The sequence below is a fragment of the Mytilus californianus genome, unplaced genomic scaffold (genome assembly GCF_021869535.1).
Source record: "Mytilus californianus isolate M0D057914Y unplaced genomic scaffold, xbMytCali1.0.p SCAF_4, whole genome shotgun sequence".
Taxonomy (NCBI): Eukaryota; Metazoa; Mollusca; class Bivalvia; order Mytilida; family Mytilidae; genus Mytilus; species Mytilus californianus.
In genome coordinates this window covers 66,793,496-66,818,023 of record NW_026262690.1, presented here as the reverse complement: position 1 = coordinate 66,818,023, position 24,528 = coordinate 66,793,496, and the positions used below count along the sequence as shown (strand labels likewise).

Below are 24,528 nucleotides of genomic sequence, written 5' to 3'. Positions count from 1 at the left end.
CTGGTTACACTAGCTGAGTCCTATCATCATTGATAGTTTCCTTGAGCTGTTTAAAAGCATCCCAAATTTTAATGATTAGTGTTGTTAAAGTTTTCTTTAAATTCTGAGTCAACAAACTGTTGCCAGCTAACAAAGAATTTTGTTGAAATCTAAAGAAGATACACCTTTCACTGCTTTTTCACTAAAACTGTCATAACTGTGACTTTGAAAACCCAATTAAGCCTAATACATAAAAAGGATAACAGTAAGTATAAGAAATATTGAAGCATAAGTACATATTTGTTGGACAGAAAAAAAAATATCACATAATCTCTAGATAAGGGTGAAATTATGTGGCAAACTTAATATGTAAGTTGTTTTGTCCTATCCTCTACTTTAGGACAAAATACAACACTATTTATATATCGAAAGCTGGTCTTATAGTGATCTGTTGTAACAAAAGATTATTTTTTTTTAGAAAATTCACTAACTGGTTAGACCATGACAATTGTGATGAGAGGAGGCCAGGCTGGAGGAGACTCTCCTCAAGAAAATGTTCAGAATCCTCCAGAGTCAACACAGCAGCCTCAACAGCAACAGCCACTACCACCACAACAGACTCCTGCTACTTCAACGACACAACCCCCAGCAGAATCAGAAAATGGACAAGGTGATGGGTCAGTTGAAATGACAGATGACCAAGAACCTGAATTTCCAGTGCAGGAGTTGGCCAGGCTGGATGAAATGATCAATCGTCCAAGATGGGTAGTACCAGTATTGCCAAAAGGAGAACTTGAAATTTTGCTTGAAGCAGCTACTAAACTCTGTAAAGATGGTAAGACATCACTTAAAGATGATTTATGAATTCATCATATGCGATATTGTACTGTAGGGTACAGTAAGTATTTGATGAAACCTTTCTACTGAACTCCATAGATTCCTTCACAGAACAGTACCATTTCTAATACAACAATATCACAGTGTACAATTGACCTTAACTAGCATTGAAATATTTATATGTTATATTGTACTGTATCGTACAGTAAGTATTTGATGAAACCTTTCTACTGAACTCCATAGATTCCCTCACAGAACAGTACCATTTCTAATACAACAATATCACAGTGTACAATTGACCGTAACTAACATTGAAATAGACAGAACCTGTAGATCATAAGATGTATAAACAGACCTGCTAAGTCTAAAGTAATGATAATGCACTCTGTTTAAGATATTCTACACATATTAAAAATAACCAGGAATGTTGATACACATTAAATAGAGACAAAACAAATTGATATAAGATCATGTATTAAAGAATTTTGTAAAAAGTTCTACATGTATATTTGCCTAAAACTTTAATATAATATAAGTGGGTGCATAGACATAATTATATGATTTTACACGATGTAAATAATTTTGAATTTGACCAACACATTTATTTGTAGGATTGGACACCAGAAGCGAAGCTTGCCAAAGATTTTTCAGAGAAGGTCTTACAGTATCATTTACCAAGATAATGACAGATGAAGCTGTCAGTGGATGGAAATATGAAATCCATGTAAGTTTAGTTGTTTATGTTTATATGGAAAAAACTGTCTGAAAATCACACATTTGACAGAGGACGTTTTAGTTCCTTAAAACCATGTTTGAATGAGTAGTTTACGAAGCAGATACACTTGCTATGGTTTCAAATAGCCAAATAGGAACTTTAAGATGGTCATTATTCAAATGATGCACAGTACAACTATTGTCCAACTATGAAAATAAATACAAGTTAATGTCATTTTAACAAGCATCAGACATCAGAATCTAACCCAAAAAAAAGTTGACGCAATTGTAGTAACTACTTGTTAACTGTAATTTTTGTAGATCAACAGATATTTGTTACAGAATAAAAAAAAATATTCATTGACATTAATGTTTCTACATGATTGTTATTATTTATGTGCAGATCTTTGGAAAATAAATCATTATTTTTGTAGAGATACATTTTAAAGAATGCAGAAAAGTTAATAGAACTGTGTGTAGCCAAGCTGGCTGAGGACTGGTACCCTTTACTAGAACTATTAGCTATGGTACTTAATCCGCACTGCAAGTAAGTCAAATCATCTACAATAGGTTAATCAAATATTGATTAATATGAAATATGTAGCTTTTTACCTAACTTTTCATATTTTTTTATGAAGTGAACTTAAATAGTATTTTCATTTTATCAAACACTCTAGTCTTTGTGCTGGACAAATAAAAGCTTCGAAAGTTGATTCAAGAATTTGTGCAAATCTTTTCATGAGGTTACTTAACATAATTAAATGGTTATATTCAGATTCCACACATATAATGGAACGAGACAGTCAGAATCTGTACAAGCTGGAGTTACTCTTCCTGATGATGCTTTGTTTGCAAGGCCTCCTGATCCAAGGACACCAAGGGTAAAGAGTTTTCTACAAATTATTGCATATTTATGAATGTTATTGGTTATTGTGGAGAAGCAGATTTTCCATTGAGATCTAAATGGTGATCATTGATTGTACAAATTTGCTTGAATTTGATATGCCATGGTTGTTTTAGATTTTGTATAAATCATAGTATATTTTATTGATGGGATATACTAATTTGTTGTAATTTCAGAAATAATTTCTAATATTTAATCTTTTTTGATATGAGTGAATTATGTATTATACACTTTTAATTTAGGTTTTCTGTGTTTGTATGGAATAAATAAGAAAAAGTATTCAGAGTTTTTTATACGACCGCAAAAATTTTTTGGGATCGTATAATGGTATGATGTCGTCATCTGCGTCGTCGTCTGAAGACACATTGGTTTCCGGACAATAACTTAAGTTTTAGTGAATGGATCTCTATGAAATTTTTTAAGAAGGTTCAATACCACAAAAGGAAGGTTGGGATTGATTTTGGGGATGATGGTCCCAACTGTTTAGGAATTAGAGGCCCAAAAGGGCCCAAAACAAGCATTTTTCTAGTTTCAGGATAATAACTTGTGTATAAGTATTTCGATTGCTCTGAAATTGTACGACAATGTTTAATACCACAAGTAGAAGGTTGGGATTTGTTTTTAATAGGGGTTTTGGGGCCAACAGTTTAGGAATTAAGGGCCAAAAACAAGCATTTTTCTAGTTTCCAGACAATAACTTGTGTTTAAGTGTATGAATCTCTCTGAAATTGTACTACAAGGTTCCATATCACAAAGGGAAAGCTGGAATTGAGTTTGGGGGTAATTGCCCAAAACGTTTAGGAATAAGGGGCCAAAAATAAGCATTTTTCTAGTTTCCAGACAATAACTTGTGTTTAAGTGTATGAATCTCTCTGAAATTGTACTACAAGGTTCCATACTACAAAGGAAAGGCTGGGATCGAACTTTGGGGTTATTGTTCCAAGGGGGGTTTCAAAAAGTTGGGGGGGGGGGGGGATTTTTTTAGAGGATTCATATTTTTTTTTTCAAATTTAGAATTTTTGAAATGTTTCAAGAAGAAATCTTCAATTGCACAGTATTGCGCAATAGATTTGTAAGATCTTTGACCATATTTATTTTGTGTCAGAAATCTATATAATGTCAAAAATTTGATCACAATCCAAATTCAGACAGTATCAAGCTTGAATATTGTGTCCAAATTTGTACCAACTGTTCAGGGTTCGACCTCTGCGGTCGTATCAGGCTGCACTCAGCGAAGAATTTTATTCTACACATGAATTTATGCATATAAGCTATTTATTTCTGAATGAATTAAATTTTTTTTTACATGAGTAAATATTATATATTGATATTTTATTTTGACATTGTAATAAAAAAAAATCTCTGTTTGTATGGCATACATGAGGAAAAAAGTTTGAATGCACAATTCATTTTAATTTATGTTTATCATCAATGTAGCTACAAGTAGCTTCAATTATGCAAATTAGATCATGTCAATGTTATGTTTAAATGGGGAAGTTTTTCTCTCCAGAAAATGAAACTAAAGGATTTTCATAATTGAGGAAGTAGTTTTAAGAAGACCAGATTATTATAATTATTTTTTTTGTATTGTATCATTTTAATGACAGTTATTTATCTACAAGATTGTTATAATTATTTTTTTTGTATTGTTTCATTTCAAGGACGGTTATTTATCTACTTTTTTGTTGGCCCTAAAAAAGACAAAATCTTAAAAAATGGTCTGAACATTATTAAAAATTATTATAATGTCCTGTATTGAGCATTCTCATTAACCACACCTTTACTGTAAAATGTGTTTTTTTTTTTTTTTCAGGGTTGGTTAGTTGATCTGGTAAACCGATTTGGAGAACTGAAAGGTTTTCAGATACTGTTGAAAAGATTTCAAGATGGTCCACAAATGTCTGTCCCACTTGTAGCTGCTCTTATAAAGTAGGTTCTGTTATTGTCCCCCGTGCAATTTGTTGTGTCTTTCCGGTCTTGTTAGCACTCTCACGTTTACAACTCTTGCCAGATTTGTATGAAACTTATATCATAGGTTTATATCAGCAATGTCTTGGAAGAGTTTGAAAATCAGTGCTGATCAATTATTTTTAAAAGAGTTATGCCCCTTGGAAACACTAACTATATGGAAAAACCTTGGATAGATAAAATATGTGCAATGCGGGGGACATTGGAACTCTGTTCTTTTATCTTTTTTTTAAATAATTTATGTTCAAAACATACCAAACTGCTTACCTTTAAATTTGATTTATACTAAGCATCTTGTGTTTCAAAGCACATTCCTTAATAATCTTTTTGTTGATTTTGCCAAAGAAAACTGTTTCCAGCCATGAATTAACAGGGGTTCAAATTAGTGGTGGTCCGAGGTCCGCGACCTTCCATTTTTGAAGTCGGACTCTCGTTTTGGTTACAAGCTACGCCTGACGGACCTTCGGTTTGACAGAAAATAAAAATAAACTTTGCTGACCTTTTCAAACAAAAATTTCCAAACAATCTCAAAATTTATGTTCATCATTATTATTCATGACAGCGATGTTCATTTTGTTCAACCGCTAGCTTTATACCGAAAATTGTCAACTAGTAATGTGTAAATCCGAGTAAAATCGTATCTGACTGACAAAACAACATTGAAAAACATTGGATGCCATAAACCGGAAATGAAGAAAATAACAAAAAACGGATCCGATTCCGGAGTGGATAAGGGTAATTCCGGGTTTGCCGATCAAATACAATGAAAAAATAATAATTCCAGGCAGTTGACAAAATACATCTATGATGATAAAATATAACCACTAGAATTGAAAACCAAAAGATATATTGAAAAGAAAGAAAAAGTAGGAAATATTTTTTTACAGAAACTCAAAATTACTTTTAGTTCATAAATTTTCATCTCAAAATCCAAAAAAATGTGACAGTAATTTTCTTTATCATTAATAAATATTGATATTATATGTAGATTTTTGTATAGTGTAAACGTATTACTACAATTCCAAGAGGTAATGTCTTCTCAATTTTAAAGGACCAGTACAAATCTGGAAGTTTCTTATCTTATTTTCACAGAGGAACTAATGCATTATAATAGTGCAACTAGATATGATACACTTGAACCAGAGACATATATACATATAGATTCTACCACTGCATCGAGTGTGATACGATATTTATCCACTCGAGACAGGTAAATTTTCAAATTTAAAACGCGAGGCTCGCCGAGCGTTTTAAATATTTAAAATTTAACTGTCGAGAGTGGATAAATATCGTATTACACGAGATTTGGTGGTGGAATCTGTTTCTCTAATGATTTTCAAACAATACGCAGGCAAATTTATTCCTTCTTTTCGAATGATCTGCAAAAAGATGTGTTCTTTCTATGTGACGTCATCAGGCATGGTCGCCTTTTTTCATGCCGTCACAATAGGAGATTCAGAGGAAAGCAAGAAAATTCGACGTCATAATCGGATTTTAACCAATGAAGAACTGAGATCAAACAAACCACACGTTGATTAAATTTTTTTTATACAATGGGTGCAGAAAGGGATAAATTGACGAAGAATTAGAGAAACATGTATATACGTCTCTGCTTAAACAGCTTTGAATTTGAACTGTTTTATAAAATGGTATAAGTAGTAATAAATTAACAATAGTTGAGTGACAACACACCCACCCATTATTACACCCTCCTCAATAACAAAAAAAAAAGATTATCTGAATTTATAATTAATATCAAAGACAATTACAATTGTTATTAAATATTTTATACAACAATGACTTTGACAATGAAACAAGTTGACCAAACACCAACAGCACATTAATTTTGTTACTTGTATCGTACTATGTTAGGAAATATTTCAAGTAAAAGTAGGACCTGGAATTTAGGTTGTGGACCTCTCAGTTTAGAGTGTCAAAGGTCCTGGACCTTCCAGTACCAAATGTTAATTTGAACCCCTGATTAAGGATTTATAATTTGTATACGCCCGTTTACGGGACGTATTATGGTATACCGTTGTCCGTCCGTCTGTCGTCAACATGTCCGACATTAATTCAAAAACGCTTTAACCAATATGCATGAAACTTTAGTAAATTGTTAATATCTATTGATGTGAGCTCCCTTTCCTTTTTTTATAAATTTCGGATTTATCATTTCGGAGTTTTGGGGTTTTATTCATTAAAAAAGGGGGGATTTTCCAGTTTTCGGACAATAACTTGAAAACACATTCACCAATTTGCATGAAACTTTTGTGAATTGTTTATATCTATTGACATGAGCTCCCTTTCGTTTTTTATAAATTTCAGATTTACCGTTTCCGAGTTTTGGGGTTTTATTCATTAAAAAAGAGTTTTTTTTCCAGTTTTCAGACAATAACTCAAAAACAATTTCACCAATTTGCAAGAAACTTTGGTGAATTGTTTATTTCTATCGACATGAGCTCCCTTTTGATTTTTATAAATTTCAGACTATACATTTCCGATTTATGGGTTTTTTTTTCATTACAAAAAGGGGGATTTTGCAGTTTTCGGACAATAACTCAAAAATGCTGAAAGCATTTTTTATGAAACTTTGGTAAATTGTTTATATCTATTGATGTAAGCTCCCTTTTGATTTTTATAAATTTTCGATTTTACGTTTCCGAGTTATAAGATTTTATTTGTTTATAGTCTGACAACAGATTTACTAAGTATTGCGCAACAGCACAGTGTATTGCACAACAACACAGTGTATTGTACAACAGCACAGTGTATTGCACAACAACACAGTGTATTGTACAACAGCAAGAAATCTTTAACTGAATATAAATTTAATTCATATAACCAATTTCAAGTTCTTTGACTACATTTATTCAGAAAACTATAATATGTCAAATATTTAATTACAATCCAAATTCAGACCTTTATCAAGCTTGAATATTGTGTCCATTTTTGCCCCAACTGTTCAGGGTTGGACATCTGCGGGCGTATCCAGCTGCGCTTAGCGAAGCAGTTTATTTTACTTTAATACATAGTATGAATTTTGTTTGAAAGAACTAGTTCATTTAATATAACTTTTATAAATGAATGCACTTTATATATTTTGAATGTAGAGGATATCATAAAGTTACAACCCAGTGGTCTCCTTAAAATTAGTATAAAAAGCCTTCAAGCTAGAATTTTATGCAAATCTCTGTCCATTATTCCATCCTGTATTAGGTTAAAGATATTGTTAAAAATAGTTTACATAGGAATTGTGGTCTTATTAACCTAAAAGTTAGTACACATCTTCATTATGATTTGAACTTTAAAAAATATATGCTAAAATAGTGGTTTTCCCTTTCATGGTAATGTAATAGTGTGAACAGGGCAAGGTGTCTTATGGACACACATTCTTTTTTTTATCAAAAACAATTTAACAAAAAACATACCTGCCAACCTCTGAAACCTTCAAAGAGGGCAATCTCACCCTTAGCTATAGCCTTGTTCAATACCTCCAAGTCTCATAACTCATAACATTCCATATGTTGATTTTGTTGTGAGTCTCACACTAAGCATGCTTTCAAACATCGTACAGACCACCAGAAGAAATCAAAAAGTTGATTGAACATGATGTGCAAAAAGATTCATTGCCAAGTGAACTTGGACGTAAAAATTGAAAATCTTTCATTCAAATCTGCAAGACATTTCGATTTGCAGTTATCTATTTCTTCTTTTTTACACTGCAGCTTGGTCCAGAAAAAGACTTCTAACTTGTTGGAGTTGACATAGCATAACTGAATTTAGATTACTTATATATCGAACATAAAATCAACTGACCAAAGTTTTCAAATGATCGCAGATTGTTTATTTATTTCTATTGAAAGTAATGAAAAAGACAGAGAATTATGAACGTGGGTTATTCCAGGTCAAAATATCCGAAAGCGGGAGATTTCCGGAATTTCGTCGTTTGCGTGGGAGACTCCCGCTCAAAACTGGACGGTTGGCAGGTATGAAAAAATGGGGACTTTTGATCTTTTGATAACATTATACTCAGAGTTTGCTGGACTTATAGTATTTTGGAGACTGTAAAAAGCATTCCTGTAGTTAAAAAGATTTTTATTCAAAAACAAAAGTGCATTGGACAGATTGTAAGGGCAGATGTTGGGAGGTTTCTCCCTTCTATTTTAGGCTAGCTAGGACACTAATACTTTTAATGGGCTGCAAGGCTAATTATATTCTCCAAACTGAATTATACCTAAAATTCTTTGATTTGAAAATATATTAGTTATTACTGTATGTCATTATATACAATTTGTAACCCATCTTGTAAAACCATTGATTGCAATTTTGAAAATTTTGTATTAACAGTACCTTATATTTTTCAGACCCTTTGGACAGTGTAATGAGGTACTGACGCCACATACAGTAGAGAAATATATGATGCCAATTGTTGTAAGTTAAACATAATAATACACTGAAGTACAAGTAAAGGCAGATTTGGTTACTGATGACCAGCCTTTATTACAAGTCATTTTTATAAGTGACTAAAATCAGTTCTTTGTAGATGGTAGGGGAAGATATACTGCGGATTTGATAATAGATGTAGGAATGAACGGCTGCACGTGGAAATATATAAAATAAAAGTGTTTGTCAAATGTATACATGTATTCTAGTTTAGGGCTGTTCAAGAATTAAATGTATGGGAGGGTCGGACGGCAGTGCTATTAATTATGCATGCCTGGTGGGTGCATAATCATTTTGAAAATTATCTATGGTGTTTCATAAATGAATTAAATTTTGTGCATTGTGGGGTTTTCCGTCATTGGAAATTCATGAAAATTTTTCAAATAATGTTTTATGATGGGGTTGCAAAAAATGAAATAAAATTAGAAGCTGTTGTTGTGAAATTTGTGTGTCAGATTCAATTATTTCGGAGATTTTTTGTCTATGGAAGTGTAATTATCCTCCAGTTATCTCCCTTTGCCTACTTCTGTCAGCATGGATGTTGCCCTTCCCCTTGCCAAGTGGATTTGAAAGATTTCTCATGGGATACCCAGAACCAAAAAATAAAATTGTTTTTCCTGTAGTATAATAACTGGATCCAAATAATATAACTTAATGTATACTTTAACTGATAAATCAATTGTACTTTTCCATCCTGCTCCCTCCCGCCTAGATTTTAGAGGAGAAAAGAAATTAAATTATAATACTGCCATTCAAATTTCTATGTTTCTATGCTTCATTTCAATGCTGAATTTTATAAGTACATGTAATATGCTCTGAACAGGAACTCTTTACAAACGCAGAGAAAAAGTATTATGATACAGAAGCTTAACATTGCAGACATTTAAACAAAAAAACAAGAGACTACAGTTTGGACAAGCAAGACTCCCTTGTAAAACTAATAGTGATATACTTTGCTCCTGTGGGTTAGCATTAATTATCCTACCCTGCATGCAGGAAATTTCATTAGATGTCTAAAATAAGTTGTCTTTCCACTTGATTTGAACTTTGGTGGATAGTTGTTGCATTGGCAATCATATCACACCTCCTTATTTTTATATTGTATCATTGTAGACAATCCATCAGATTAAATGAAACTCACATTAATTTCAACATATAAGAATTGAACATTTTTAATTCAATTTTATGCATGGTGGGTATATTTACCACTTTTATATTGTGCATGGTGGGGGGTAGTAGGTAATTGAAATTAATGCATGATGGGTGCCAAAAAAAATGCCTTCCAAACCCCTCATACATTTAATTCTGGAACGGTCTTTAGTAAATCCTACTCCTTAAACTTTATGACAAGTGGGAAGAAGGAGGCACTACAAATGAATACTAATATGAAAATTTGGGTTCAAATGACTATTAAGAATGCCAGTATTTTTTTTTTTTTTTTCAGATTTTGTTGTGTGGGGGTATAAAACAATACTTTAAATCCTAATTCTTCTTGTCAAACTTCTATTGTTTACCATAATAGCCATCAATAAAAAGAAAAGGGGAAAATGAAAACTCAGTTGTATTAAATCACCATTATGCTTTAGTACTTTGTTATTCACCACTTAAGTTATAAATTATTTTACAGGAAATAGTGCCCAAGTTTTTAGATTCTTTGACTGATGAAGAACTAAAGAAAGAAACCAAAACAGAGGCCAAGAATGATGCTTTGTCCTCAATCATTAAAGCTCTGAAGCAACTTGTCTCCAGACTTCCAGACCAAGAAGAGACCATTAAAAATTTGGAAATATTTAGACTAAAGATGATTCTTAGGTAAAGATTCTTATTAGTAAAATGAGCTCATTTCGGAGCCTTTAATAGCTGACTATGTGGTATGGGCTTTGCTCACTGTTGAAGGCCGTACTTGACCTATAGTTGTTAATTTCTGTGTCATTTGGTCTCTTGTGGAGAGTTGTCTCATTGGCAATCATACCACATCTTCTTATTTTTATATGATATGCAACAGCAGTGTTTTATATAGGATTAAGTATCGGGAATGTGGCAGAGAATATATACTTATCTATGGTTGTAAACTTATGTTTGTTAAGAAATTAAGTTTTCTCATCTTTAACTACTAAAAAAAAAGGATCAATACTGATTAAAAAGTATTTTCCTGTTATAGGTATTTCAGATAAAAGAAGCCATTAATGATATTTTTACAAGCTCTTGGTATCAAACACTGTCTAAACAGTTGCTCAGTTTGTTTTTATTCCCCCGCCGAAGCGGAGGGGGCAGTAAGTTTTATCATTGTTGGTCTGTCAATACGTACATCCATACGTCCCGAAATTGGTTTCCGTTCTCTAACTTAAGTTTTCCTCAACCAATTGTTTTCAAACTTATACACAATGCTTATTACCACAATACACAGATCAAGTTTGAATTTTGGTGGCGTCACTTTTACTGTTCTAGAGTTATGCCCCTTTACAAATTTTTTTCTAAAAATATCAATGATGTCTTGTTCAAGTAATTTTTAAAATTGGAGTTATCTTCCTTTGTCCATGATTATAGTTGGATCAACTACAATCAATGCTTTATACAATGCAATGTTTAATTTTGCCTTCCACTGATAAAACACAGATCAAGTTGAATTTGGGTAGTGTCACTTTAACCATTATTGAGTTATGCCCCTTTATAAATCGAAAAATTGCAAAGTTTTTAGTTTCCGTTCTGTAACTTAAGTTTGCCCCAACCAAATATGAAACCTATACACAATACTTATTACCACAAAACTAAGATCAAGTACAAATTTGGTTAGCGTCACTTTTATTGTTCTTGAGTTATGTCCCTTTATAATGTTGTATGTAAGCAGTGCATCATCTGTGTCCATGGGGACACATTCTCCATTTACTTTTACTATTTTCAGATTGCTGCAGATTTCCTCATTCAATGGAAAGATGAATGCTTTGAATGAAGTTAACAAAGTAATATCAATGATATCCAATGTATCAAGTCGACACTCATCTATGGATGAAGATGAATGGCTGACAGCAGAAAAAATGGCAGTATGTAGGGGAATTCGACTGCTTGTCTTTTTGCTTCTGTGAAGAAAAATTTAAATAAATGCCTAAAATGTTGAACTTCATGATTGAAGAAAATAATTTAAGTATACATGTTGTTTTTAAAAGGTTTATAATGTCTAGCTTATTTTTATTGTCAGAGATAACATTAGCTTATTTTAATGAATATTGAATTCTAAGAAACATGGAAATTTTCTAGGAATGTTTTATTAAAATGATCTATTTTATTCTCACTTGATGTGCACTGCATTCAAACTGAAAGACATAGGAAACCATGAAATCAGAATAACTCAGAACTCTTGAAAATAGAAAGAAAAGGTGTGAAGAAAAACATTATTCTTTTACAGGACTGGATTCAAAATAATCAGGTTTTGACAATTGTACTAAGAGACAGCTTACATCAGCCACAATATGTTGAAAAGCTGGAGAAAATACTCAGATTTATGATTAAGGAAAAAGCTTTAACATCTGAAGACTTGGACAAGCTTTGGGAAGCTCAGGTATGTTGTCATATAATTTTGTTCTATAATGAAATCTTGTACTGATAATTTTTTTTAGATTTGTACTGTATAGTCCTTTGTGCTAAAATTTTTTTTTTTAATATTTTATGTCGGATAAAAGTATTTATGACTTTGAATTACAAGAAATCGAAGATTTATACCGAGAAAATCAGCATATTTTCAATAATTGTATTGACTTGGACAGGATCTTTAAAAAAAAAATTCATTCTTATTTCTGATATGGTTTATAAGCAAATGTCATTGTTGAAACACCTGGCAAAATACATCATTTAAACAATACCATAATTAACAAAGAAAATAAGACTGGAGATAGCCTGACTTGCTCTACTATATTGCAACACTGCTAAGATAACCCCAGGTTATTTACATATAGAGTGTAATAGCATGTTCTCATGAAGTATGATAATTGATAACTTTATTATTATAGCTTTAGTAGGTCTTAAATGTTCTCATTTGTGTAATTTATTATTCTTTTTAAGTCAGGAAAACATGATGCAATAGTGAAGAATGTTCATGACCTGTTGGCCAAACTTGCCTGGGACTTCTCGCCAGAACAATTAGACCATTTGTTTGAATGTTTTCAAGTAAGTATTCCAATTTTTTAAATCCATTAAATTTCAGGGTTGAGTGTAAATAGTTCTTATCTTTTTCCTATTATTTGACTATTTTAGGTAATTGACCTTTAGGAAAAACCATCATTATATCTTTTTTTGTCACTGCAGTAACATTGTAAGTAGAGTTATACTTAATCTTTCTAGGGAAGCTGGACACAGGCCTCAAAGAAACAGAGGGAAAAGTTATTAGAATTAATCAGACGACTAGCAGAGGATGATAAGGAGGGTGTGATGGCACATAAAGTATTAGGATTGTTATGGAACCTTGCCCATAGTGAAGATGTACCTACAGATATCATGGATCAGGCTCTCACAGCACATATCAAAATATTGGATTACAGCTGTTCACAGGTAAAGACAATATCTGTATTCAAAAACAAATTTGAAATAAAAACACTGGAACTATTTGCTTTCATATCTTGCAAAGTGAACAATAAGTCCATTTGTCTTGAAAAAGGTAAATTCTTGTTACAGAGAACTAAGAATAGTTAAAACTACAGTAATTTAGATAGATACATATATAGAGAATAGATTACAGCTGAAACACACTATGAATATCATACATAACAACCAATAATGAAGAACTAGAGTAAAACAATGTGATGTCTTATAAAAACATTTGGTCTGACCATTAAAAGCAAATGCTATGAACAATAATGTGGAAGTAAAAATGTAATGGAATATTGGTAGGTTTTAATTTCCTCATTGTACATTGGCCATGACATTATACACTGAATTTGGATTTTTAATTTCTTACAAATTTTATAATCTGTTGTAGGATAGAGACCAACAGAAGATGACATGGATAGGAAAGTTTGTAGATGAGTTGAAAAACGATAAATGGGTACTGCCTGCTTTAAAACAGATTAGAGAAATATGCCAACTGTTTCCTGAGGTAAATTATTGATGTATTCAAAATATTCAGCAAATAAGTATGATATGTTATACAAATATAGATATACATAGAATATGATACACAATAGTCCCTATACAGTTATCAAAGATAAATGTGGAAACACATTCATAGAGTGCATTAAATAGAATTACATGTGTGGTAAAGTGTGATTACACGATCTCTCTACTTTTGCTAAGTTGTGCTCTTTCTTTTTTATTTGCATTCACCAAGCCTATATAAATTGTGTGTTTTTGAAGCTATTTGAAGTAACAAAATACATGACTTTTTTTTATTTCAGGCTCCACAGAACTTCCCTCATGCACCACCAAGAACACCTCATGTTTACTACAGGAATAATGTTATCAACCAGTTACAGTCTACACATTCTATTGTTATGTTGGTGGCCAAGAATCTGTCAGAATATATGGAGAAGTCAAGAGTATTTGCTAAAGGTGAATAAGCTTTAATTTATATTTGTTTAATTGATATTTCGTATCAAAGTTGCTTATTCTGCATAGTGCACATTATCTTGAAAGTTTTATTGTTTTGATAAAGTCATAAACTTATGAATAAATGTATATGATTGATGAAGTCGGTATACAGTTAGCATTACTTGAATTTTTATTTTTGTTATTTCTTACCTGGTGTATTACTTTCAGCAGTTTATAATTGTAAAATTTATTTTACAGAGCATCCAGATTTGGATCCAGCCACTATTTTACCTGATGGCAGATTTAATCATGTGGTTCAGATACAAGAAAGATTAAAGTTTATGAGGTTTGTTCTATGTATATTTGTGGTTAGTTGTTTTAAATGTTGTCCTTGATCTTAAAGAAAGAAATACTTTGTTGGAATGTATTGCTTTAATAAGTAGAGACCAAATCATTTATTTAAATATAGAAACCATGTTACCTGAAAAAAGTATAAAAAAATCACCTATAAACTGACAAATTTTTTTTCTTGACTTATTTAACCTGAATATGCATGAAATGTCTGTTATTGGACAATTAAGCCAACAACAATCACTCCAGCATCTAATTTTGAAGGTATGAGAGGAATAAGTTACTGTTTACTGATTGTTTTTATCGTGTTTGTTTTAGGTTTCTTCTAAAAGATGGACAGTTATGGTTGTGTGAATCTCAAGCCAGACAGGTGTGTTGAGTAAAATTTTAATTTTCTTCTATAAAATGCTGTTTATTATTTCATATAGGCAAAAGGAAGACAGGATCATATGAGGTTTTCTCAAAGTAATGAATATCTAATCATATTTTTTAATAATTCTGTAACATAGTTGAACCATATTAAATGAAACAAGTTTTTCATTTTGATGAACACAGCAGCCATCCTCTACTTGTTTCTTGTTTATTTTTACAGATTTGGCAATGTTTAGCTGAGAATGCTATATATGGAACTGACAGGGAGTCTTGTTTTAAATGGTTTGCTAAGGTAATTTAAGTAGATTAGGTATTTCATTTTGGTTTTATAGTGTTATTTGAGTTGTTGTCTCGGTGTCCATGTTCATACTTCACCTTATGATCATGTTCTTCAGTAAATTAGTATTATAATATACAGCAAGCTTTAAATCATACAAAGACTGAATATATTACCTATGCATATATACACGCACAGAAATACATTTGTGAACACAGCTATGTTAGACTTGAACAGGAATAATGATCTCATTGTCTACGCAAGACACTCTTTATATTACTTTGCTTTTGCATATATGAATTGATTGTAAGAGATGATTTTGGTGTGTCTGGTTTAATGGGTTGAGTGCCACTCTTTCTGCATGTTAAAAAGTTGACGACAATTATTACAGTTACATAAACCACAAGTGACCTGTTGCAAGTCGAATATCAGCCCACACTCAACATAAACTTATTCCAGTCTTAATTTCCTGCTTTTTATACGACGGCAAAAAATTTGCGGTCGTATATTGGTATGACGTTGGCGGTGTCGTCGTCGTCCGAAGACACATTGGTTTTCGCATTCTAACTTTAGTTTAAGGGAATGGATCTCTATGAAATTTTACCATAAGGTTCAATACCACAAAAGGAAGGTTGGGATTGATTTTGGGGGTTATGGTACCAACAGTTAAGGAATTAGGGGCCAAAAATAAGCATTTTTGTAACTTCCAGACATAACTTGTGTGTTAGTGTATGGATCTCTCTGACATTGTACAACAAGGTTCCATATCACAAAGGGAATGCTGGGATTGATTTTGGGGGTAATTGCCTCAAAATTTTTGGAATTAGGGTCCAAAAAAGGGTAAAAAAACAAACATTTTTCTAGTTTCATGTTAATAACTTGTCTGTAAGTGTATGGATCTTTCTGAAATTGTACTACAAGGTTCCATATCACAAAGGGAAAGCTGGAATTGAGTTTGGGGGTAATTGCCCAAAACATTTAGGAAAAAGGGGCTAAAAAAAAGCATTTTTCTAGTTTCCAGACAATAACTTGTGTTCAAGTGTATGGATCTCTCTGAAATTGTACTGCAAGGTACCATACCACAAAGGGAAGGCTGGGATTGATTTTGGGGGTAATTGCCTCAAAATTTTAGGAATTATGGGCCAAAAAGGGGCAAAAATAAGCATTTTTCTAGTTTCAGGACAATATCTTGTGTGTAAGTGTATGGATCTTTATGAAATTTTACTACAAGGTTCCATATCACAAAAGGAAAGCTGGGTTTGAGTTTGGGGGTAATTGCCCTAAACGTTTAGGAATTTGGGGCCAAAAAGGGGCCTAAAAACAAGCATTTTTCTAGTTTCCAGACCATAACTTGTGTTCAAGTGTATGGATCTCTCTGAAATTGTACTGCGAGGTACCATACCACAAAGGGAAGGCTGGGATTGAGTTTGGGGGTGATGAATCATAAGGGGGTTCAAAAAATTTGGGGGAGGGATTTTTTTTTTCTTTAAAATTTTCCATTTTAAATTGGTTATTTCTGAATTATATATAAAAGCAAATAATAATGATATGGTTTGAATAGGTAAATTAAAAAATTTTAAGTTCTTAGACCACATTCATTCTGTGTCAGAAACTTATGCTGTGTCAAATATTTAATCACAATCCAAATTCAGTGCTGTATCAAGCTTGAATGTTGTGTCCATACTTGCCCCAACTGTTCAGGGTTCGACCTCTGCGGTCGTATCAAGCTGCGCCCAGCGGAGCATTTTATTATCCTAATTAAACCACTTTGTAAAACCTTCAAAATTGATGTATTGTTTAATTTCGTATCATACTCATTTTGCATATAATATTTGCCACTGTCATCAAATCTTGTTATTATTCAGGCCTATATATATATATATATATATCTATTTACATTTTTATTTTAGTTAATGGGAGAAGAACCAGACCTTGATCCAGAAATAACAAGAGATTTCTTTGAGCAAAATATCTTACAATTGGATCCCAGTCTTCTGACAGAAAATGGCATGAAGTAAGTTTTAATTTAACTTTTTTAACTGTTTTAAAGATATTAAAGCCAGATTTGGTGTCTCAAAATAATCTGACATATTGAAATTAGGCTAAAGTTCAAATTACCTATTTAGCAAAATAGTAAGTCAAAAGATTTTCTTTATTAGAATATCAATTGGACAACCCCAACATTAAGAAAACTATTATTTAGCAGGTTCTGAACTGATGTTAAGTTGATGTTATTTACAATATTTGACTATGTTCCTGGTTGACTCTATTAATGATTTTTTATTTTCAGCTGTTTTGAAAGATTTTTCAAACATGTCAATTTGAAAGAGAACAAATTAATAGCCAAGAGAAGAGGTGGCCATATGATTGATGATTTAGAATTAATAGGGTTAGACTATTTATGGCGGGTAAGACCATGTTTTAGATTATCTGTATCAAATCAGTTTTACTTTAGTTTGAATTTCATCTACAGATGTTTTGCAGTCAAGGTTGCTATGTTGAAAAAGCTTGCTTCATTTCTCAGATTAGGGGTTCAATTTTCTTGGAGATATTTGCTTCTAACAAGTTTTGTCCTATGATTATAAACAGAAAACAGCTGTTTTAGATGAAAGTGTTTATATAATGGTAATAAATACATTGTTAGAGGAATACCATGGTTATAAATAGGTATTGAGGAAGATATTATGATATATTTATAAATAACAACAAGAGAAATTTCCTGGTTATTAATAGAAACCAGGAAAATTTTATTTCAGATATATTTGTAAATATAAACCTGGGAAATATATATTAACTTTTATTTTTAAAATAGAAATCTGGGAAATTTGTAGCTCAAACCAGTTTTAAAAATATCACAAGGAAATTTACAAACAAAGAGGGAGTGAAAAGTAATTGAAACTTATTGAAGGCAAAGAAAATGAACATTGAAATTGTCTCTGGTCAAATCAATAAATAAAGGAACACAATAGTCATTTGATTTATATGTTCAGGGTTTTGTTTTTTTAAAAAAGCATATATAAATAATGAACTATGTTTTTTATCAATACCTGTCTTTGGAATCTTTCGGTATTTGTAAAACAGACATCAATTTTATTTGTTCTCTATGTCTGTCATGTTCTGTCAATTATGAATAACTCCCAAAGAAAGATGGTTTCTGATAAAAATGTTAAAGCACATTTGATATTGAGAATAGTGATTTTCTATTCCACTTTATAGAAGTCATGTTCTATATTAAGTGAAGAAAAAAAGAATAACTTGTATACTATTTTCATTTCATTTTATATTCAATAATGACTGCTTATAATGTTCGACTATGCTAATAAAATTAACTACCATTAAACAACTTTTGAAAGAATATAGCTTCAAAAATTATAAAATAATTAAGAAGCTGCAACAACATTGTTGTATAAGATTTCACCAAAAAATTAAATTAATAAACAAATAGACCAAGGATAAAGCTGATTCTAACACATCTTGTCAATTTCAGGCTGTGTTACTTAGTCCAGATGATGTTGCAAATAAAGCGATAACATTATTAAAAGACATTTTTACAAACTTGGGTCCACGGTTACAACAGAACCAAGTGGATATACATGATGACTTTATACAGTCGTGTGTAGATAGGTTAAAAGCTTTATATGATACTGTGTCTGTGTTAGAGAAGGACAAAGACAGTACAAATAGAGTGATGCAGGAGACATCCAGGATGGTTAGAGTGCTGACAGTGTTGAAGGAATATGTAGCTGAGTGTGACGAGGCTTATACTGATGAGCGATCAATTCTACCTCTTAGCAGGTTAGTCAAAATAATTTTGGAAATTCATTTGTCAAGATTTAAACTCGTTTAGATGGTTTGAATGTGAATATTGTAACTTCATATTTAAAATGATAAAGATACTGAATGCATTCTAACGCAACATTCAATAAAACATTGTGATTGATTGATTGATTGTTGGTTGCTTAACATCCAGTGGCAAATATTTCATGCATGTTCAGGACAATAAAACTGCAGGGAAATCTGAAAATAAATGGGAAAAGCACAGCAGTGCTGCTTATCTAGCTTGTCACTTTAGTATTAAATCAGTATATTGCTACAGAACTATTTCAAAAGAAAGTTTAAGGAAGCCATAATGCTTTTAACATCATCCAATCATTTTGTAAATATTTATAGAAGGACTAAGTAAGTACAAATATTGTAAGGGCTGATGATCTCCTGTTCCTAGAATACTTACAAAAATTTAATTCTCTGTAGAATCTAACATATCTACATGATTATTTGTTATACATAGATAAAAGAAGATGTGGTATGAGTGCCAATGAGACAACTGTACATTTGTCAATCATCAAACATGAATAGCTAAGACAAAAGTCTGAGACCTGTTTATATTTTCATGGATTAAAACATTTAGAAAAGAAAAGAAAATGAAAAGTTTTATTTAAATTTCATTGTTATAAAAATTATCTTTTTCAGGGCATGTAGAGGAAAATTAGTGACTTTAATTGTTCGATTTCCTAGTCAAGGTCGTCAGATGGAAGACATTGAAATTTGGTCTCATTCAAATGATACAATTGGACAAGTTAGAAGACAGATTTTATATAAACTTAAATTAAGCAGTAATATAAAAGTGGATTTATATGTGAATAATGAACTATTAGATCCAGCAGAGGATAAAAGATTAATTTTACAAGTGCCATTGAGAGAAAAAGCTGTAAGTCAATATAAGAAAAATAGGTTTTTTATGCATATGTAAGAAATTATCTTTCTTAATATCTAAAATCTATTAGATCCATGCCAATATTGAAACTTTTATTGAAGAACATCAGGATTGCTAACTAACTTGACTAAAAGCTTTCAAAATAAAGCATTTATGTATAAAAAAATATGTTTGAAGAAGCTGAATAAGGTCCTGTTGCAGATTGTTATGTACTATTCTGGTGAACTATAAGTAGAGTAAGTGTATGATATTAAGGTGGTACATAACACTACAGGGAGATAACTCTGTAAAAATCAGCTGAACGTTTTAATCACGTTCTATTGTTAAGGAAATATTAAGCTTCTCAATGATCAAAATTAGTGTTTGTCAAACTGCTATATATCCAATGAAATTTTTCCGATAAACTGTGTGGTTCAAGTTTTTTGAAATTTTCATATTTTTGTCAAAGGGTCAAAGTAAATATTTTGTCAAAATTTTATGAAAATTAAATGAGCCAAATTAATTTTAGTCAAGGTGTTTGGTTCACCGTAAAAGGATAATTAAACACACACTGGTTAAGAGTCCAGAACACTTTTTCAGTAAAGAATTTTGTGATATGACTGAATAGTTTACAAAAATAGCCTAGATATCCATAAAGTTATGGACTCTATAACCAAATGACATCAGAAGGGAGCAGACCAAAGAAAAAAGTAGGACAAAACAACTAAAAGAATACTCATGTTATTGTATATTATAATTTTTTTAGTTGATATCAGCAAAGTTAGTACAAGTAGGAAATAACATGCCATCTAGTCCAGATAGTAGTTCTGATAGCTCAGCTGGGTCACCTCATCATACTTTTGATGGTCCTAATATAGAGGCTGAAAGTTGTTTACCTGGTGTGGTAAGTTGATTATAGCTAGACAACGGAACATGTTTATTTTTAAAGCATCTTTTAGACATGCCTAGAGTACACTCATAATGAAAGGTCTATGATTAAATTATAAACAATATTCTTACAGAAGATGCTTGATTCATACTTGAAGCTTGCTTCCAATAATAGCTAATTGATTCCTAAGTAGGGTTACTCTGTAAATTGATTTTCAGTACATTGTGATGAAAGGATGTTAAACTGAGACGACAAAAAAAAATGAACTCTAAACCAGCTTGGAAAGTTCCCCGATTATGTATGGAGTGACAAGTGCTTCTGACCATTTAGCAGTGATCTTTTATCATATTTGTTAGAAAGGTCAGGTTAAATATAGGAATGGAAACGTTAAAAGAAATAAATGTTGTTTTGTGTAATATATGTCTTGTAATGATATATTTATATATATATATATATATATATGCATTGTTTGTCAGCCGGAGAAAACGTGTACTTTATGTTTTGTAGATAATGGCGAATACAGCTAAGTATGCCAAGTTTATGTTCCAGTTATCAGATTTAGGTTGTTCACTTCAAGTTCCAAAACTTAGGGATACTGCCAGAACTCTTCTTAAACTAATGCCTGCAGGTAAGCATAGAGATTTTCATGTAACCAGAATGTGAAGTTAAACATATGTTTACTATTGTAATTTGTACATCATTCCAAACTTGTTAAAATTTGAATATATTCGTTTCTCAAGTATAACAACTCAATTTATTTCATGTATTTAGATAAAACAATCTGGAAATACTTATATTTTACACTGGAAAGGCACTGATTAAGTATATTGGGCATTGTTACCCAATATACTTAATCATGAACATCAGTCTTATTAACATTATCTTATTATGTTTTCTTCTTCAAATAGTTAGAAAAATATGAAATATTTATAAGCTCCAGTTATAAAGTCTTGATAGACCTTTACATATGAGGAAAATTGAAAACTTAGATGCTGAAAAGTATTTGACGTATGAAACTTTATGCAATACAGTAAACAAATCATCTGAGTCAGAATGCTTTTCATACAATTTGTAACATGGTGTGAATTTATTATGTCGCATAGGTCTATCAATAACTATAGGTCTATGTTTTTTTGTGATTTCTTTTCAGATTCTCATACTGTAGACAGATTGTGTAATATATGTAATGAGAACACTAGGTCAGACACAACTCTTTCTCAACAATTAGAAATAATGTTCTTCAATTCATCACCTACAGAAGCCCTGTATAATATTGAGGTGAGACTTGATAGCAACCATTTCATGTCATAATGATCAGAATTTTAAAATTGTAGTTAGGTATTTCTTTATTATTAAGAATATGTTGTTATGCTTTTTATTAAATTGTTAACATGTTTGAATGGAGATACAATGTAATATGGTTAAATAGATTTTTCTGCTGGTAAATTTGTTAACATTTTTTAACATTATGCCTATTGTATTGTATTTTAGGTTGCTTACAGTCTGTTAATGCCTGCAAATGATCCTATGTCTGAAGACGCTTTCAAATTTCAGGTATGAATTTAGAGTTATATCTGTTTGCAATCAATAGAAGAATAAATTAAATTTTCAAATAATAATTTTATTTTGTCTTTCAAAGGAAAGGTTATATTTTAAAGGCTTTTTTGGAAAATAAATGGTACTTATAATTTTGGAACCTTACAGTAAAGTCTTTCAAAACATGTAAATATTTGGTAAGACTTCTTGAACTTTACTGGGAGGTCATAAGGATGTTTTGTCAGATTGTAATATTAAATAGATAAACATATTTTTGGAACATTTTGCCTAAATTAACATTGGACAGCCTTGTTTTACAGAAAACTGTCAAGAACTGATGATTTTCCATGTTGTTTTATTTCAGTATAATTATGTAAAGAGTGGAGGTGTACAGTTGGCACTTAACATGTTAACCAAGAATAACTTCTTACCTACTGCAGATCTGCCAACACGCAGGTATGTCAAAAACATTAATGTTTGGAATAAACTTGTTTATTTTTAAGTTAAAACAAGCAACATCGCCAACTGCAAATGTTTTTCTTTAAATCCTTCAATCTTGCTGATAGAGGAGTTTTATGAAAGTATCAGTCTTGACAAACATTAGCAACAAATTCTGTTTCATATCCTATCACATTTATTTTAAAGTGGTAAATATTAGTGAGGGGTTTATAGTTGCTAATTTAATGATAAGGAAAAAATAATGAAAAAATATGCCTTGCGTTACATGTAATTTGAGCTTGAAGGAAGGTAAGCGTCAAGGACAAGAAAACACAAAAATAAAACCTGCCTACAAGTTTGGGATTGAAATTGCGAGATTAAATATCAGCAGAAATAAACCACTTCTCTCTGTTTCAGGTCTGCTTATGTAACTGTGATGAAGATCTGTAAAATAATGTTAACTACCGTCCTCAATGCCAAGCTTCAAGTGGTGATAGATGCTTGTAATGCTGATCCTCAGTCACCTAATGTAACTCAGCAGGAACACAGTCATGCTGTATTAATACAACAGGCATTACAGTTCATACCTAACCAACAGTCAGAAATCATGACAAAGAATGTAGCCATGAGACTAGGTCAACATTTAACAGATCAGGTAACAATAGTTATTTCAAGCCAATCAAATAATGGGACATGCAGCAATTGGATGACTGAACAACTTGTTGACCAGTTTGTTTCTATATTTACCATTACTAAATAAGTGTTCATGGTTCACCTAACAAACAAGCAGACTGAGGATATGCATGAAGTACACATTCAAATAGATCAGTTGTAACTAATTTTGTCAATTATATTCAGTTTGTTGCTGAAACTATTCAAAATTTGTTACCTGTTGTTCAAGTTACACTATTGTGATGAGTGGTCATGCTCACTCTAAATTTCTTTCAACAGTCCAATAACTATTTTGTCTATGCATTTGTTGTCAGGTGTACATGCCAGTCTGACATGGATCAACAGATCTTGACCTCATTTACACAGTTCAGTAATTACTTTTAATTTCAGTTAAGTAACTTGATGCTGCTTCTTCATAATACCACTGAAATTTTTTATTTCAAGCATAACTATTAACTCCTTTGAAAGTTTCTATTTTTTCATAGTGCAACAGAAACTTTGCACTTCAAACAGTCATTAACCCACTTTCAAAGCTAAAGTCTCTTTCTTTTTATCCCTATATAACCTTATTGTCGATACATTATTTATTGTAGGCCTCTAAAGTAATTCCAGATTTGTCAGTTATAAAAGCAGTACAGAAAATAGCTTGGTCCTCCAGTAGTTGTTCATTACATTTGGTTCATGCATCTAATGAGGATATTCATAAGGCTCACGAGAAGGTTAGTTTGGTTTAATTTTTAATATCAATGGAAAAATCAACTAAGAAAAATTGCATTAGAACATGAGTAGTTTAAATAATTTTCTGATTACATGAAAGGTAAGTTAGAATTATAAGAAAAAATATACAAGTGATCAAAATAAAACAAAAAACACACTAACAAATAATATTGAGAATTAACAAATAGTCTGCCGAAAAACAGTCTGACAGAATTTGAGAA

General features: G+C 31.5%; 1 protein-coding gene across 4 annotated transcripts in view; it reads left to right on the top strand.

Annotated features, from left to right (window-relative positions):
- Window positions 1-24,528, top strand: part of LOC127738389 (probable ubiquitin carboxyl-terminal hydrolase FAF-X) — a 49,934-nt gene that overhangs the window by 1,892 nt on the left and 23,514 nt on the right. For all 4 annotated transcript variants that reach the window (XM_052249623.1, XM_052249620.1, XM_052249621.1 and 1 more), the window contains exons 2-28: window positions 458-814; window positions 1,428-1,540; window positions 1,965-2,077; window positions 2,306-2,411; window positions 4,248-4,363; window positions 8,767-8,833; window positions 10,473-10,657; window positions 11,748-11,886; window positions 12,249-12,401; window positions 12,902-13,006; window positions 13,181-13,387; window positions 13,815-13,931; window positions 14,230-14,383; window positions 14,621-14,708; window positions 15,032-15,083; window positions 15,306-15,377; window positions 17,273-17,376; window positions 17,653-17,770; window positions 18,850-19,157; window positions 19,833-20,070; window positions 20,822-20,959; window positions 21,452-21,572; window positions 22,095-22,222; window positions 22,436-22,498; window positions 22,845-22,936; window positions 23,336-23,573; window positions 24,184-24,309. In XM_052249623.1, coding sequence (XP_052105583.1) covers window positions 481-814; window positions 1,428-1,540; window positions 1,965-2,077; window positions 2,306-2,411; window positions 4,248-4,363; window positions 8,767-8,833; window positions 10,473-10,657; window positions 11,748-11,886; window positions 12,249-12,401; window positions 12,902-13,006; window positions 13,181-13,387; window positions 13,815-13,931; window positions 14,230-14,383; window positions 14,621-14,708; window positions 15,032-15,083; window positions 15,306-15,377; window positions 17,273-17,376; window positions 17,653-17,770; window positions 18,850-19,157; window positions 19,833-20,070; window positions 20,822-20,959; window positions 21,452-21,572; window positions 22,095-22,222; window positions 22,436-22,498; window positions 22,845-22,936; window positions 23,336-23,573; window positions 24,184-24,309 — 3,795 coding nt within the window. In that variant the 5' untranslated portion in view covers window positions 458-480. The remainder of the gene's footprint in view (window positions 1-457; window positions 815-1,427; window positions 1,541-1,964; window positions 2,078-2,305; window positions 2,412-4,247; window positions 4,364-8,766; window positions 8,834-10,472; window positions 10,658-11,747; window positions 11,887-12,248; window positions 12,402-12,901; window positions 13,007-13,180; window positions 13,388-13,814; window positions 13,932-14,229; window positions 14,384-14,620; window positions 14,709-15,031; window positions 15,084-15,305; window positions 15,378-17,272; window positions 17,377-17,652; window positions 17,771-18,849; window positions 19,158-19,832; window positions 20,071-20,821; window positions 20,960-21,451; window positions 21,573-22,094; window positions 22,223-22,435; window positions 22,499-22,844; window positions 22,937-23,335; window positions 23,574-24,183; window positions 24,310-24,528) is intronic.